Source organism: Culicoides brevitarsis, chromosome 2, assembly GCF_036172545.1.
Source record: "Culicoides brevitarsis isolate CSIRO-B50_1 chromosome 2, AGI_CSIRO_Cbre_v1, whole genome shotgun sequence".
In the NCBI taxonomy this organism is placed as follows: Eukaryota; Metazoa; Arthropoda; class Insecta; order Diptera; family Ceratopogonidae; genus Culicoides; species Culicoides brevitarsis.
Genome location: NC_087086.1, coordinates 25553366 through 25569659, shown reverse-complemented (window position 1 = coordinate 25569659; position 16294 = coordinate 25553366). Strand labels below are relative to the sequence as shown.

At 28.8% G+C, this 16294-nt stretch overlaps 1 protein-coding gene across 4 annotated transcripts; it reads right to left on the bottom strand.

The window, feature by feature from the left end:
- Nucleotides 1-990: 990 nt before the first annotated feature.
- LOC134831280 (cilia- and flagella-associated protein 410) lies at nt 991-15291 on the bottom strand. Of its 4 annotated transcripts, none has more exons than XM_063844972.1 (9): nt 14781-15291; nt 12128-12193; nt 6402-6510; nt 3984-4048; nt 3723-3927; nt 2866-2952; nt 2543-2668; nt 1735-1824; nt 991-1619 (listed from the first exon to the last, which is right to left on the bottom strand). In XM_063844972.1, exons 1-9 carry the CDS (start codon nt 14858-14860, stop codon nt 1191-1193), a joined length of 1257 nt encoding a protein of 418 aa, XP_063701042.1. In that variant the 5' UTR covers nt 14861-15291; the 3' UTR covers nt 991-1190. The 4 variants fall into 4 exon arrangements, with proteins under 4 accessions (XP_063701042.1, XP_063701043.1, XP_063701044.1 ...); XM_063844973.1 differs by having other exon boundaries at nt 2866-2949; XM_063844974.1 differs by lacking the exons at nt 1735-1824; nt 2543-2668.
- Between the last annotated feature and the right edge of the window lie 1003 nt (nt 15292-16294).

Below are 16294 nucleotides of genomic sequence, written 5' to 3'. Positions count from 1 at the left end.
TAAAATTTCGATTTTCAACACTTGGGTCATTCCATTCTAAACGTAGACGAAATCACAAAGTATATTTTTTCAAAATGGGTACTACATGTCCATCTTTATCATGCAAAAATAAGAACTTTTTGTTCTAGCGAAATTTTTTTTACCTGTAAAATAACTTCGAGCCGGCTTCCCGAAAATTGAAATTTTCCATACATTTAGCTTGAAAATTAACATTTTTGGATTTTCCGACGAAATTGTCATGGAGAAAAATGATCTACTCGAGCTTACAGTCAATCCTCATGAAGCAAAAAATTTCAAAAAAATTTGAAAATTTTCACTCAATTTAAGATTTTTGATGATTTTAAGGCAGTTTTGTATGGAAAATATCATTCTTGTTATTTTACAGAAAAAAAATTTTTCTTATTTTTGCATGATAAAGATGGACATGTAGTTTTTTATTTTGTGAAGAATGGAATGAATTTTTAAAATTAAATTGGAAATATTTAAAAAAAAATTTTGAAAATTCCTTGAAAAAGTAAGAAAAGGACCAAAAAATGGTCAATTTTGATGAAATTTTTAACTTTTTTTTTTATTTTGCCCCATTGGATTTTCGGCTTATGAAATGGGGCAGGGGACAAAAACATAGAAAAAAATTTGGAGCGGCCTAAATTAACAAAAAAACCTAAAAATTAACAAAAAATTTTTTACATATTTTTGTTTTCGAATATTTTTAAAATAAAATTCTTTTTCGAAAAAATGACAAATAAATTATTCTTTTGAAATTTTTTGATTCTTATTTAGTTTTTTTTTTAAATTTAGATAAATTTTTCTTCAACTTTTTAATTTTTCTTCTAAACTTTTCGACAGAAAAGTTTTTTTAATTAATTTTGCTTTAATTTTTTTTCAATCAAATTGTTTTAAATTTAATTTAAAATTAGCAAATTAAATATAAAATTAAAAAAAAAATATTGATAAAAGTCAAAAATTTTATGGAAATTTTTTTTAAAAAAAAAAATTTAAATAAATTTGAAGCGACCTTAATTACAAAAACTGCACTAGGAATGGGATTTTAAAAATTATTTTTTATAATTTTGTGATCACTGGACTATTTTAAATGCTGTCTTTTGTTAGTATTCATCGGTTAATTTTAATTTTTTTTTTTATTTAAATATTAAAGTAGAAGCATTTTGTAAGTCTCTTCCATTTTTTTTTTATTCAGTCAATTCGTCAATGCGACACCGAACTGCGTGTTCGACGACTTCCAAGCTCGGATAATCCAGTTCCTTGACGAGACACAGCGTGGCCGACAACAAATTCGAGTTTCGTCCCATTGGTCTCCGATGGATGCCGTGCAAGTGATTGAGCACGGTGTTCGAAATGACGCTTGTACTGTCAGTGATGCGATTTTCGGCACGTTTTACCTCGTTGCGACGTCGTTCCGTTTGCTCGTCGAGCTCTTCGCGACTACTGTTCCCATTGCGATATGCATACATGTCGGGTTTTTCCGTGGAACGACGCGGTGTCGAATTTGTGATTGGTCCGTTGCCGCCGCCATCTTCATTCCATTCCGTGAGGTCGTGCTGGCTGTGACGATAGTTGGCAGGAGGCGGTCGCTGGTACTCGGGATCTCGGTAATAATCCTAAATGGAGGGAAATTTGTTAGTTTTTGGGTTTTAATATTTATTTTGAGTGAGAATTGCAATTGTGAAGCTAGTTAATAATTTTTTACAGAAAATTTTAAGATTATTTACAAACCTTCATTGATTGCGTTGATATACTTTGTGCCATGCGGGCACGTTCGTGGTGTCGCCCGTTATGATAGTCGTGATCCGAGCCAGGTGATCGCTGATAGTTTGTGTGTGTTTGATAATGATTAATTTTTTGTACAATAATTTTAAGTTTATTTTACAGAATTAGGATTTTATCAGTTAAAATTAGAGGAGGAAGCCTGCTTGGAAGCTATTTAGGCGAAAAAATTTATTTTTTTCATTTTTTTGTCCCTTCAGGATTTTGATGAAGAATTTTCGTTTTCATTATTTTAACAATTGAGCTCAAAATTGACAAAAAATCAAAATTAAATTTCCGAAATTAAAATTTTTTAATTAAAAAAAATTAATTAAATATATTTAATTTTCCAAATTATGTTTTTTTAATTTAAAAAAAAAAATATAAAATTAATTAAATAAAATTTTCAATTAATTAAATTAAATAATTTAAATTAATTTTTAATTAATTAAATTAAATCGGATGAGGGGATGACAAAAATGAAAATAAATAAATTTAATCGCCTTTTGGTCTAAATGTGTTAAAAATTACTTAAATTGAAGCACTACATTAAAAGATCAGATTAGTGAAAAAAGTCTATTGTGAATTCAAAATCGACATGAACGTGGGAAATAATCCACAATTTCCTAAAAAAGGCGGATTCTAAGCTAATGATAGCCCTTGTCTGATCTCAATCTACATTCAAATAATCCAAAAATTATTACTGAGATGTTCTAACTACTGCTTTTGAGGCCAAAATAATAATAATAAAATAAAAAAAAAATCATAACATGCTTACATCATACTGTTGGTGATACGGTTGCCCACGTGAGTTATTTGCATTATTATTTTGATAGCGTGGCGATGATGGTGGGTGATTTGATTCTGCCGGTGAATAATTGTCTAGATTTTGTGCATTGCGTTGCTGCATAATTTTATTTTAGAAACAAAAGTGGCGGCGAGCGCATAAAAAGGCAGCGGGAGGAGCAAAAACATAAAAAATAAATAAATTTAAAAAAAAATGATTTGTGTTAAAAATTCAACAAAAAATGCATTAAAGCGACAAAAAAACGGACAAAAAAGTGGGAAAATATTAAATAAAAAAAATAATTAAAAATTTACCTCTTGAGACGGTGATGACGGAGACACATCTCTGTCCAATGGATCACTAATGCACTCCGATTCGGTATTGTCAGGACTTTGGCGCTGCTGGTTAGTACAGAAAAAAAACACACGAGGTTATTTTTTGTTGGTGGGGCATGCAGTTAATTAAAAAAAATCTCAAACAACTCGTAAATAGGTCAAAAGTGTAACTTTGTTCTTATTCATAATTTTGTAAATTTTTAATTTTTTAAATACTTTCAATATTTTTTACATCATATTTTTTTAAAGGGAAATATTTTTTTTTAATATTTTGAGATTTAAAATTTTGAATTTATTCTACTTTACAAGTTTTAATTTAAAAAATTTTATTTATAAAAATGATTAAATTTCTTTTTTTAAATATAAAAATTTAAATTGACAATATTTTTATAAATTTTTATTAATTTAATTCAATGATTTTTTAAAAATAAAATTGGACCTAAAAAAATATTTCTCTATTAGAATTAGCAGAAATATTTTTTTTTATTTTTTAATTTGGCAAAAAAACTCTGGGAAAAAAATACTTATTTTTGTAATATCAGAATTTCGCACAATTTGTGACTGTTTTTTGATGAAAAATATTAATTTTAGTAAAATTTTATCCGAAATCGTTAAGATTGCTTTTTCAATTATTTTAATTTGAATTAATTCTGCTAAATAATTAAAAAAAAAATTAAATAAAATCTTAACAATTTTAAATAAAATTTTACAAAAATTAATTATTTTTATCAAAAAATTATTGACAAATTTATAAATAAATATTCCCAATATTTTTTAGCGAATTAATTTTACAAATTTACACTTTTGACCTGAAAAAAAAATAAAAATCTACTTACTTCCCGACTTGGACTAGATTCCTGTTGCCATTCCTGCTGCTGATTGTGATGATTTTGCTCCGCCTCAAAGTCCTGCTGATTATTTCCAGCTGGCGCGGACAGCCGAAGATCACGTCGCATCGCTTCCTCCACTTCTTCGGGAGTCACCTCGACATTGTCTAACTTTTTGAGATTCGGCAAAGCTCGAAGAACAAATGCACGATAACTAAAAAAATAATTTTCATTAAAAAAAGTCCAAAAATTATTGAAAAATTAACTTACTTTGCTCCCGCTTGATCCACACAAGGATTCTCCTCGAGCCATAAGAACTTTAGTTTCGGTAAATTCTGCAAAAAAAGAAAAATTTCTTATTAATTTCTTCATTCAACGCCTTTTTCCTTCGCAGACAAACGCTTCATTTGCATAAATATCTTAAAAAGTGTGGAAATAGGGGCGATTTCACGCAGACATTTTTCGGCAAATCGCGATAACCAAACCCCTTCCTCGTGCTTTCCTTCTCCATTACACGAAAATCTAATAAATTTCCTCTAACCGCTTCATTATTCATTCATCCGTCCATTCATGAACGGAAATTAGGGTTTTCTGACACACAAAACGACGGAATCAATGAGGTCAAGGTGCCGTAATTAATAGTTTTTCGTCTAATTTTGGTCTACATTCGGACGCCGAACACAGTAAATAATCAATTATTCAAATTATTAATCGTTAGTCACGTCATCAGCTGGTCAAACGACACAAAAAAACGGATCCAAGAACTAGTTTCGAGTGTTTATCATCAACATTAAGCGAGTTTCGCGAACGCATTTGCTATTAATAGCAGGATAACTTTCGATTTGTTTGTCATTTTTCTCTCTTTCAATGTCATTGTACCGGTCTTTGATGAATTTTTCAAGCAAGTGTTTAAAATTTCACCGGTGACTGCATAAAACATTAAAGAGACAATTGTTTGTCGTTGTCAATTTGCTTGTAATCGATGTCTCGTGCGTGGAATTTCAAGTGAAACGATAATAATAGCAGTTGAGCTATTTGGTAACAGGCATTTTTCGAATAAATTTGAATTTTTGATTTTGAGAACTTTACAGTGTTTGACATTGAAATCCACCTCTGAGAAGCGACTCCATCCACTAAACGCACACTGTCTCATATCCACATAGAGAAAATAAATCAACCTTCTTATTGATTTTTGTTTATGACTAAATAATAACAATAAATTATATTAAAATTATACAGTTTTTCGTGAAAAGACAAGTGCCATGAGACATGCTTGACATATAAATATTAAAAAAAAAAAAAAATATTATTGACCAAATTTTTGTCTTTATTTGGGAAATATGAGTCATGAAGAGTATTTGAGGAGCGTTAGTCGAGACATGAAGAGATGAATGTTCCAACAATTGATTTGAATCACTTAATTAAAGCAAATAAACGTCTATTAATGATGTGAAGAAAGTTCAAATTTCGGGTGTTAAAGATTGACAAAAGCGTCTTTTTAAATTATTTTAATAGTTTTTAAAAATAATTTTATTTGATTTTTTTTTGAGGTCACTAAATTAATTTTTTAATTTTTTTTAATAATTTTTAATTTAAAATTTAATTTCTTTTGAATTTCGTTGTAATTTTTCTTGAGTCTACTTTTTTCTAAAAATTAGATTTTCTCAAATTTGTATTTTTAAATTGATTTTTTATAATTAAAATTTAATTTTATTGATTGAAAAAAAAAATATTTACATAAAAAATCAAGTGATTCTTGAAAGAAAATTTAATTTGAAAAAATTAATATAGAAACTTAAAAAAATTGAGAAAAAAATCATAAAAAATAAAGAAAATTGAAAAAAAAAATCAAATTTCATTAAATTTTTAATTTTGAAAAAATGTAAAATAATAAAATAAATTTTAATTTTTTTTTAAACTTTATTTCTTGTCATTTCGACATTATAAAACAAAAATTTTTAAATTAATGAGAAATTAAAAAACTGAATTTTAAGATTTTTCTTAGATTTTATCTAAATTAAAAAAATAAATTTAAATGCAATTTGAAAGATTTCAATTATTTTTTTTTGTCTTTTATACAGACATCAATTTTTGCTCCAATATTTGATAAAAGAAAAACAAAACTTTACTAAACGAACAATGTTAACGACTCCAAAAGTTCAAGAATCTCGTTGTGAAGTGAATCACTTTTGTCTTTGTGCGGTGATTCATATCAATAAAAAATGCATTTTTATTATTATCTCTGAATGGCTCTAATAAGAAGATTATAATATCTTCTCACAACAACATTCTCTTCCAATATACCTTCGTAGATACACGAGATATTGAAATCATGCATTTATAACGGAACTCAACTATAAAGTTGTAGACAAAACTCTTGAAATGTGACGCCTTTTTATTCAAATTTTAGAATAAATCATTTTATCAACAAAAAGTCACATTTTGTCGCAGAGCCAATTTTTTTAGTTTGAAAAGTAAATTGCTTTAGAAAACTCTTAAAGACGATTAAAACGGTAAAATTTGTATTCTTTTCTTGTGAACGTTGTTTTCTGTCTTGTTGAATACTTTGAATCACCTTACGTTTCTTTTTCTGACAATTCTACATTTTTATGAGTTTAACATCAAAATTACATGATTCTCATGAGTTTAAGCGCAACTGAATGGAACAAGCTTGGGTGATTAACTTACCTGTAAGTACACTAAGTCATTGATGTCTTGTATATTGTTCTTCCTTAAATACAGTTCTTGTAAATTCACGCATTCCTCAAAAGGGGATAACGTTGATATTTTGTTAACACTGCAAAGAAAAAAAAAATCGGTTTAATTAATTGGGTGTCAGCAAAAAAAAAACAATAACAAAACATGTGAAAGTGTTTAGGTTCACCTGTGACAACGCTTTGAATATTTATACTCTGCGCGTTATAAATAATGCATGGTAATTGTAAAGTTTACGCTTGTTTTGCTAATGTTCATACAATTATTTTAATGTTTTTTCTTTGCGGTTTAGTTACTCAGACATCGAGTATAAGCTACCTATTTAGCTAACAGACAAGCGATAGAAAACACTTTCCTTGTTTAATTGTTTCCGTCAGTTAAAGTTTTACTATCAAAATCATGTGCATTGCTAATTTCATTAAACGAAATAAAAAATGAAAATAGTGAATGAATTAAATGTATTAAGAAAGGAAAGAGATATTAGGGAGGGTCAAGAGGAGACATTTTGGTTATCGAATACAATAATTGGTCATATTAAAATTGAAAAAAATAAATACGAGATGAAACCTCAAAAAGAATTCTAGGACAAATAACAAGGCAATTCTATTAGAATAAAATACCATTTGCCTTTTTTTATCCTAATTAGAATTCAAACAGTTGATATTCAGTAATTGTTCGGAGGCGAATACTATTAGAGAAGGAGGTCCACTGAGAAGTGTCTTTTTGCCAAGCGATTAATAAATGGTTGTTGTCTAGTTTTAAAAAATTTTAAAAAACCTATTTTACATTCAATTTTCCCAAAAAATATCAGTGATTTATTTTACATTATATGGATCTCCTATACTTCAATTTGCGTCTTGCTTTATATAGTAACGGAATATTAAATTGAAGCACTCGATAATTATTGTTATGTGTGTGCTCATCATCGCTTTGGCTCTTGATCATATGCTTCTTTTGGCAAAATGAAATAATACCAGTACTTTTTCTCTTGGCTCCAAGAAGTCAACTAACAGTTATCTTGTTAGTTTTAGGTCTGAGAACGAGTTACAAGGGACACCACCATGTGGCTAGACTAATGTTTACAAAATACATCATGTTCAGAATTAATAATTATTTGGGAGAAAGCAGACGCATGAAACATGTTTTCAAGGAAGCATAAAAAAATCAAAATTAGGTTTAATTTGAATCATCATTCTTCATTCAGACCAACAATGCGTTTTTCTTGCACTTCCAACAAAGGAACGTTGTTGGATCATTCTTTGGACAGTTCCTTGCTGTGTGGCAAAACGACAAGCACGAGACAATGATTTGACTTCACAGAAAAGGTATCAGTGAGTAAAAGAGTCAAGAGCAGCTTGTATTTATTCTCGCACTTGTTACATTTAAAGAACACTGCCGGATCTGCGTTCAAAATTCGGACAATAGTTTTTACCTTGATGTGTGGCAAAACGAAAAACACGAGACACATGACTTGGGAAATGGTTAGAAAGGTGTTACGGAAGTCACAGAAACGGTATTTGATGTGAGTCGAGCGAATGGGAGAGTCAAAGAGCAGCTTGTATTTATTCATTGGCACTTGTTACATTTATTTTAAGACTTGTTGTCGATTTCTGCGTTCAAAATTTAGGTAAATAAAAATAGTTTTTACTTGTTCCATGTTTCGATTAGTTGGGCCAGGTAAACTAAAACAGAAGCATCATATATTAGCTGGTACTGGTACTGGATTTCATTTAAATAATAAAAAAATTGTTACTTATTTGTTAAATGGTGATCCTTAAATTCTTAAAATGTCTCAAAGAAAGTAGTCAAAATACATGCCAAGTATTTTTAGAATAAAGTTAGAATTGAAGAAATATCAATCTTCAACTTTTTATCCCTCTCTAATGATCGTAGCGTAGGCATTGCAATAAAACTTGAAAATGTTTCCCTCAATCCAACTAAAAAAATAAAACAAATTAATTTAAACTAAAATAGCGAAATGGTGAGTAAGCATGAAAAGAAAATTATTAACAATTACACTTTTAATAAAATAAACTAATAAAAATTTGTAACGAGACTTCCACTCCTTTTTCAGTGAAATTTATCTCGATTGACTTTTATCTTCATCTCCTAATCTCTTTATTATACATTTCAGAGTTAATATTTTGTGTATTTTAAATGTTTATATCTTTCACATTATTAATTAACGTAACGAGTAATGACTTCCTCTTGATTATAAATTTACTTTGACCTTCTTCTGCTTCTTCATCTGTGAGCGAAACTAAGCAAATATACTACGACGACATGGTTGATAGAAAACAAAAAAAAATAATAATAGAAAGACTTTCTTTTCCATCTTTCTTTCGCATGGAATTAAAAAAAGCAACCTACAGTCAAGTCGCAGTCTACACACCGCCGCACCGGTTTATTTTCTACGTCGTAAAACATTCATTTATGCTAATATAATATAATAGTTTTTAATAATAAATAATAGTTGCACAGAAGAACGCGCCGTTAACATCTCTTTTTTTCTAAATCTTTCTTTTGTCTCAATGAATGAATGAAGTTTTAATTTTTTAACATTTTTATTTACTTTTTCATTGTTTTTTTTCTGTTTAAACCACAGTTTTGTAACTGTTTTGTGAGTAAATGAGTGAGATGTTATTAAATAACACCATTTTTTTATTTAGAAAGGTAACGATTTACCGCTGCAGGCTAAGAAATTCTGTATGCCAAAAAATTTAAATGGATTCAGTGACATTGTCGTAGGTGAGACAAACAATTCAAACTTATGAGTTTTATTTATTGCTGAAGAAAAAAAATGTATTTTTGTAGTTTGTTGGCATGTACTTCGGTCGTAAGCAATCAAGTGGAAAATTCATTAACTATAATGCGTGATTCAAGCCGGCAAAATGAGCAAGAATGTAATAAATAATTGCGATGAATAACATTCGATTTCGAAGCTCGACGTGAGTTTTGTTGTGTTAAGTTACAAATGTGAAATAAATAAAACAAAAACAACTTAATTTTAACGGACGAAAAGTTTTAATTTTGAAGGTGATCCGCTGTTGGAACGAATTTTTGGGAAAGTTGTGGGAGATGCGGTCAAAAGGATCGGAGGGAAATCTACAAGGCGATTTCATGTAAAAGAAAGTGTCCTTCATAGTTTTAAGTTTGACTGATAATTAATTGCAAAAAAACCAGAGGACCAGAGAGGCTTAACTTAGTTTTTTTTTATTAAAAATTTAGAAAAACATTTGACTTTAAACTTAATCTTATCTTAACTTATAGTCTTATAAGTTTTTTGAGCATAAGTTTAAGTCATAAGTTTTTGCAGCCCTGGTCAATTTTACGTTTGCTCAAAATAAAATTTGGACTAAATTTTTTGCCAAAACGAGAAGAATATATTAGATCACCATCAAAAGTAATCAATCTCTATCGAAATTCTCACACATCATGCCGAAAAACATTCAAATTTCAAGGTCAAGGCCGTCACTTTTGATTCTGAATCATCACTACGCCAACCAATTTATACATGTATGCACTTTTGTTGACATCATCATCATCACAACAATGCATTCACACTATTTTGCAACAATTACGTTCTCTAAAACGCATGTGCTATGGGATGCTTCGACGCCTGAATTTGCAGTTTCTGTCCCATAATCCAATAAATTCCATCGTAAAGCAGCATGAAATAAAAAACAAAACCACAAAATAATTACTGCGTTTTATGAATGAAACTCGAATCCCCCCATTGTTGTTGTTATTCTAGCACTAGCAGTTTTTGATATGTTTGCCACATGTAAGAGAGTAGGAGGAGATGTCAATATTGAGCAATGAATGCGGCAAGTCTACTACTACGGCTGCTAATTAATTGAAAACAAATTTAATTTCGTCACAGTCAAGTTCGTTGGTGCACGCATTAAAATTTTGGATAAAGTCGTTACGTTCGTTATTCAATTTATTTTTGTTTGGTTTGTTTGTAAAATCATTAAGTAACAATCGAATCTGCATACAATAGACAAAAAATCATGTGTTTGAGATATCTGGACGAACATTATGTCACAAAATTGTTTAAAAAAAGAGCTTCAATACTAGAGAGACTTGTTGTCATGCAATAAGAATTTTAAATGAATTCTCGACACTAATCACGTCCAAAACAACGCGCCATAAATTCTGCTGATTTTACTAATTCACAGTGCCTTAATAGACAAAAATACTTAACTCATCTTCACATGCCGCACGTGAGTGGGAGTTGCACGAATTATTTTTTTTTGCCTTTTTATTTTAATAAATAAACGGCAAGCTTCAAAATCAGGGTTGGAAAAACTATTGACTCAAACTTTAGCTAACCACGAGTTCATTTTAGATTTTTTTAAAATTTGGTTTTTAACCAATTTTAATGGACCCTGAGGTCGAAGAATTCAGTTTTCGGCTTCAACAACCTAAAAGTATAATTTTAATGCGTAAAATTAGTTGTTCAATTCAACCTATAATTTTTTCAATTATTTCAATTTAATTTTTCTTTTTGTGCAATATTTTAGTTTCTTACATTGTTTATTTCTTCGGAGTTTTTTCTCTTTATATTCCTTTTTTCTTATCACATTATCTTTCTTTTTTCTTACAACATTTAAATATCTTTTTCTTTTACTTATTTTAACTAAATCATTAGACGTCAAGTGCATCGCCGTCACTTGAGGCGCCGTTCATTACGGCTTTGGTCGCCACATCTTGGATAGCCATTGCCTCGTTCGTATCAGTTGCTTATGGGTGTTCTTTCTCGGTTCCGCTCTCGTCGTCCTCCATAGTAGCTTCTAATTTTCTGTCTCTCATAATACTTTCTCCGGTCTGTATACCTCGGAAGCAAGTCTTTCTCTTGTTTCAATCGAACTTGCAGTTCAGTCTTGTATGTCCTCCTTTCTAATCCAAGGGTCACGAGTTCGAATCCCACAAGGGATGCCATTATTTATATAATTCTTTAGCTCTTCAATAGAAAACTCGAAAATTTTAGATTTAAGTCATTTATATTTTTTTCGTCATTTATTTTTTTTAATAAAATTTAATTAATTTTTAAAATAAGTCAAAAGTTAATTTCTTTTGGACTTTTCGATTATATGTATTTGGTACAAAACTAATTTTTTGAACTAAATAAAATTTGTTTATAAAGTTTTTTTCAAATTTCATTGATATTAATGACTTTTACTTAAGCTTCAATTAGTTTTTACAGCCCTGAACAAAGTATCGAGTACATCGATGATGATGACAAGATACTCTCCATTTTTTATTTATTAACTTGACACAGTAAGTGAGTCAGTAACGAACGGCGACTGTTGCCAAAAACAGTGAATTTTACCAATTTGGTCAATACTCACTACACTTTTTTTCTTCTTCGTTGTTTCGCGTGTAAATGTATAAATTTTGTATTTATTATGAAAATGGGTTAGTGACGCGTTTTAACGAGTTCCATTGAATGGTATACGGAGGTTTGCGGATGTCTACAATGTAATAACAAAATTCAACTGACAAGAATCAACGACGACGACGACGAAAAAGTAAAAGAAATAAAAAAACGTAAAATTAAAATCGTGGATGTGAGATCATTTTTGTTCGATATTTTGTTTGGAAAGGTGATAATTTGGTTGTCAGGATGATTGCGATGATGACACATACCGCAATAATTAAATTTTTTAAAGAAAGGAAAAAAGAAAGGCGCTCACCTTAAAGCTAATACCTCCACGCCGCGCATTCGTCTGATAATGGAAACGTCTGTGAGTTCGCTTCCCCTGAAAAGAAAGAAAAAAATGTAAAGAGAAATATTTAATTTGGTTTACACATGCAATTTTTTTCGTGTTTTGCTCTATTTTGGTGCGGATTATTGCTTGGATGTCCTACAGATTTAGCGACACACCTCGGCACACAAACATTTGTGGAATTTTTGCGATTGTTTAGCCAGAGATTCGTTCAGATTTTGTTGGTTTTTTTAAGTCTTTGTTTACTTCTTAGTTTTCATTTAAAAAATATTTTTGTGGTTCATATTTTTTAAGGAAACTTTTAGGAGAAAAATTAATAATTTTTAAAATTTGATCAACATTTTTTTTTTCTTTATTTTATGAGAGTTGTGATTTTCAGAGCCTTATTTTATTGTAAATAATTAAAATTTTATTAATTTAAATATTAAAATATTTTTAAAAATAAAAAAAAAATATTATTTTTTGTTTTCATAAATTCAAAGAAAAATGTTCAATTATGTTAAAAAAAAATAGAAATTAAATAAAAATGGATAAAAAATCCAGAAAACTTTTTTTAAAAGGAAAATAAAAAAAATATTTTAAAAATTAAAATTAAACAAAATATTGAAAATTTGATCATTTGAAAAAAATATATTTAAAAAATCTTTGTTTTCAATTAAAAAAAAATATTTTTTAAACACCAATTATTATTAGGTATTTAATTTTATTTATTTTCCATTTATTTTTGGAAAATCAGAAAGAAATTAAATAAAAAAAAAATAAAAACATAAAAATACAAAAAAAAACTATTCAACCTTTGAGGACAATAATGACAACTTAAAATCAATTAACGTCCCATCAAAAATTAATATTCTCGTGAATTTTGACACTTGCGGCCTCTCCTATGAAATTAACTTTACTATCAACTTTTCTAAACAACCAACTGGCAATTCCCACAGAAATTCGATACACATGCGTTGAGAAGGTCATAAAAAGCAAATTCCTCCGTATATTTGTTTAACTATTATTTCTTTCTTTCCTACTTTTTTAAGCTAATTAGTAACAGTTACACTCCGCTGTGAGCGATAGTTTGACTGTCTTAACCCCTTTTATTGCGTTAAATAGGTCGCATTATGACATTAAATGAAATTATTATTTTTTTTGTTCATGAAACTCTTCGCTCATTTACAACTTTCGACCCGTTTTCGAGGATAATTACTTTAACGCGACGATGTTTCAATTTGCTCAAAAATTTCTTACAAGTTATTCAACTTTCTGTCTCTCGTGGTATTTGCATTCCATTGACAACGACAAAGACGATGACGATGAGAAATTCTAACGTTCAATCAAGGTCAAATGTGTGTTTATTTACGCGACTGCAACTCGACGCGACTTGACTACTCAAGTAACGTACGTTTTTCTAATTGCAATGCAACTAACGACAGGTTTGTGGTTTAAAAGAGTAAACAGAAACTGCTTTGTGTATCTTTTATCAGCTTTTTTTTTTGCTTCAGGGACAAGATAAATTTTTCGTTTTTTTTTTCGAGGAAAAAATTGTCAATTTTCCATCGTCATGACGAGGAATTGCTCGCGAGTCAACAAAGTAGTAAACCAGTCGTTCAATAACTTTTACTTACTACTGGCTTGGTAGAAGTACACACCTAACTTGTTTCATGTGCGGTGAAAAATTGTGCCATGAGCGACCTTTTTGTTCATTTTCGCGCATTTATAGAAGTGAAATAAAAATAAATAAGATTCAAAAGTTGTCATTAAATGTAAAATTTGACTGCATTTTTAGATATTTTTGAAAATTGTTTGGAAATATTTTTAATTTTTGCTATTTAAAGTTTTTATATAATTTTTTAACATTTTTTTTAAAATCTTTATTTTTGAATAAATAAAAAAAATTAAAATAAATATATATTTTATTTAACGAATAATAAATTAAAAAATAAAGAGAAAGTTTTTTAAATAAATTAATTAATTTTTTAATTTTCTAATTAAAAAATATTTAATTGTTTGTTTTTTTTTTTGCAAATTTTTAAATTTTAACACAATTTTTAGAAAGCTTTTGAAAATTTCCAGAAATTTTTTTTTTGTTTGTAGGTAACTAAATTTTATTTTTATGTTTTTTTTATTTATTATTTTAAAAGATTTGTTACTTTTTGGGAAGTTTTAAAGTTATAAATTACTTTAATTTCCTTATATTTTATTTTTTTTTAATTCTCAAACTTTTTTAAATTTTTTGAAAAAAAATTAAATAGTCGTTTTCAAAAATTTACTTAATTTTTATAAATATAAAAATTATTTTTGAAACAATTTTGAAGATTTTTTTTTACCCAAATCTTAGTTTTAATTATTTTCTCTAAATTTTAATAAAACTCACAGTTTGCAGATTTTTATTTTTTTACTGACAGACGACAAAACGGGCCCAAAACCGCGTTTTTAATGAAAATTCCTTCAAAATGTCATAAAAAGCGACCTCATGCAATGCAATAATTTCTCATCATCTCAATTCGATTTTTTTCGAATTTATAGCTTTAGAAATCTAACACGTCAACAGACACAAAACGCTCACAAAAAAGATCAAGAGATAGAGATAAAAATCAGGTCACCGCAAGTAAAGCAAGCAACAACTTACCAACAATTCAACTTCTTAACGACTCCAATATCGGACTGCTTTGAACGAGCAATCACCATTTCCTCTGTTAGTCGTGACATGATTTTATGTTTTTTTTAATTTATTTTTTTTTTTGTAAAACAATAATAATTATAATTATTAATCAATTTTCTTGCACTATTTTTTTTCTCTTTTTTAATTCATAAATATAGAGATTATCTTGATTTTACATACACAACACGATATTTAGTCACACTTTTTGTACTGTAGTTCTATACTACAGTTCATGTTACAGACGTATGAAATCATCAATTTTCCTGTTAAAAAACTCTTTTTGACTTGTTTTTGTGCGATTTTGGGACTTTTCTTCACATCACTGACTCAAAAAGATACTTTTCGCAGTGGTAGTGGCCAGGAAATGCAGATAAGAACAGAAAATTACGAGATATTGTGTGTACGAAAGAGGTATTTATGTTTATTTTGCTTTTTTTATTTTTGCGATAAAATAACACAAAACACAAGAAATATTTTCCGTGAAAGCAACGAACACGACGAAGACCGATACACTACTGATTCATTCACTACGGAAAGCAATGAATGAATCCATCGAGTCAATTTTTTACACGCAGAAAATTTTGGAGTTAGTTTAGCTTTGTGTCAGACTGCTAACGGGACTTGAATTTTTGGAGCAATTCACTCTAAAAGATAGATTTTTTGAATGACCTCTCCCCCTATACTGTATCTATGGACCTCGTATATTCTGTACGTAAGACCCTCCCCCTAAAATTTCACCGTCATTAGGCGTCATCCATTCATCGGATCGCGTTAAAAGCTGATAACGGGAGATAACTCTGAATTTTTTTCGTAACTCTGAGAAAGGGGGAACGAAAATTTAATATTAAAAAATTAGTTTTGAATTTATCAAAATTAATTTTTCAGTTTTTAAGTTTTTTGATTGAAAAAATAAAAAAAAACTTCTAAAAATTCCAAAGAAATTTAACTTACGTTTTAAAAATTATTTCTAAGAAAAGAATATGTTCTTTTTCGTAAAAATTTGACATATTTTGAAGTTTTTGAGCTATTATAGGTGAAAAAATTTATAATTCGATATTTTTTAGTTCTAGAATTCTTTTTCGACCTCCAAAAGAATTTTATATTTTTTTTTGTAAATTTCTTTAGAATTTTTATAAAAGTGGAATTTTTTCACGGTTTTAAATCAAAATTTGAATTGCTTTAACAAAAAATGGTTTTTCAGAAGGGGAAGGGGGCGAAAAGTACGTCGTAAATTCCGACAATTTTCGATTATGAAGTCTAAAATGCCCCTTTCGAGGCCTAATTACTGAAGTCTTAAAATAAATTTATCCTCTGCCCCTCTGGGTCCCTTTACAATTGGGGGGAGGGGGCTTCGTTCAACAATAAATTGCCAAACATGCTAATTCAACACACGAATCAGCAAAATTTTGAGACGACTGAAACTGATAATGCAACTCTCCATCAAGCTAATTCAATGAAAAATCCATCCACTCACCTCAATT

What these genes read in the sequence shown, in the direction of transcription:
- LOC134831280 (XM_063844972.1), bottom strand. Translation starts at nt 14,860, where the DNA reads ATGTCACGACTAACAGAGGAAATGGTGATTGCTCGTTCAAAGCAGTCC. An exon ending in ATGACTTAGTGTACTTACAG is followed by an intron (nt 4,049 to 6,401) that starts GTAAGTTAATCA and finishes CTTTTTTTGCAG; the next exon opens with AATTTACCGAAACTAAAGTT. An exon ending in TATCAACGCAATCAATGAAG is followed by an intron (nt 1,620 to 1,734) that starts GTTTGTAAATAA and finishes CCCTCCATTTAG; the next exon opens with GATTATTACCGAGATCCCGA.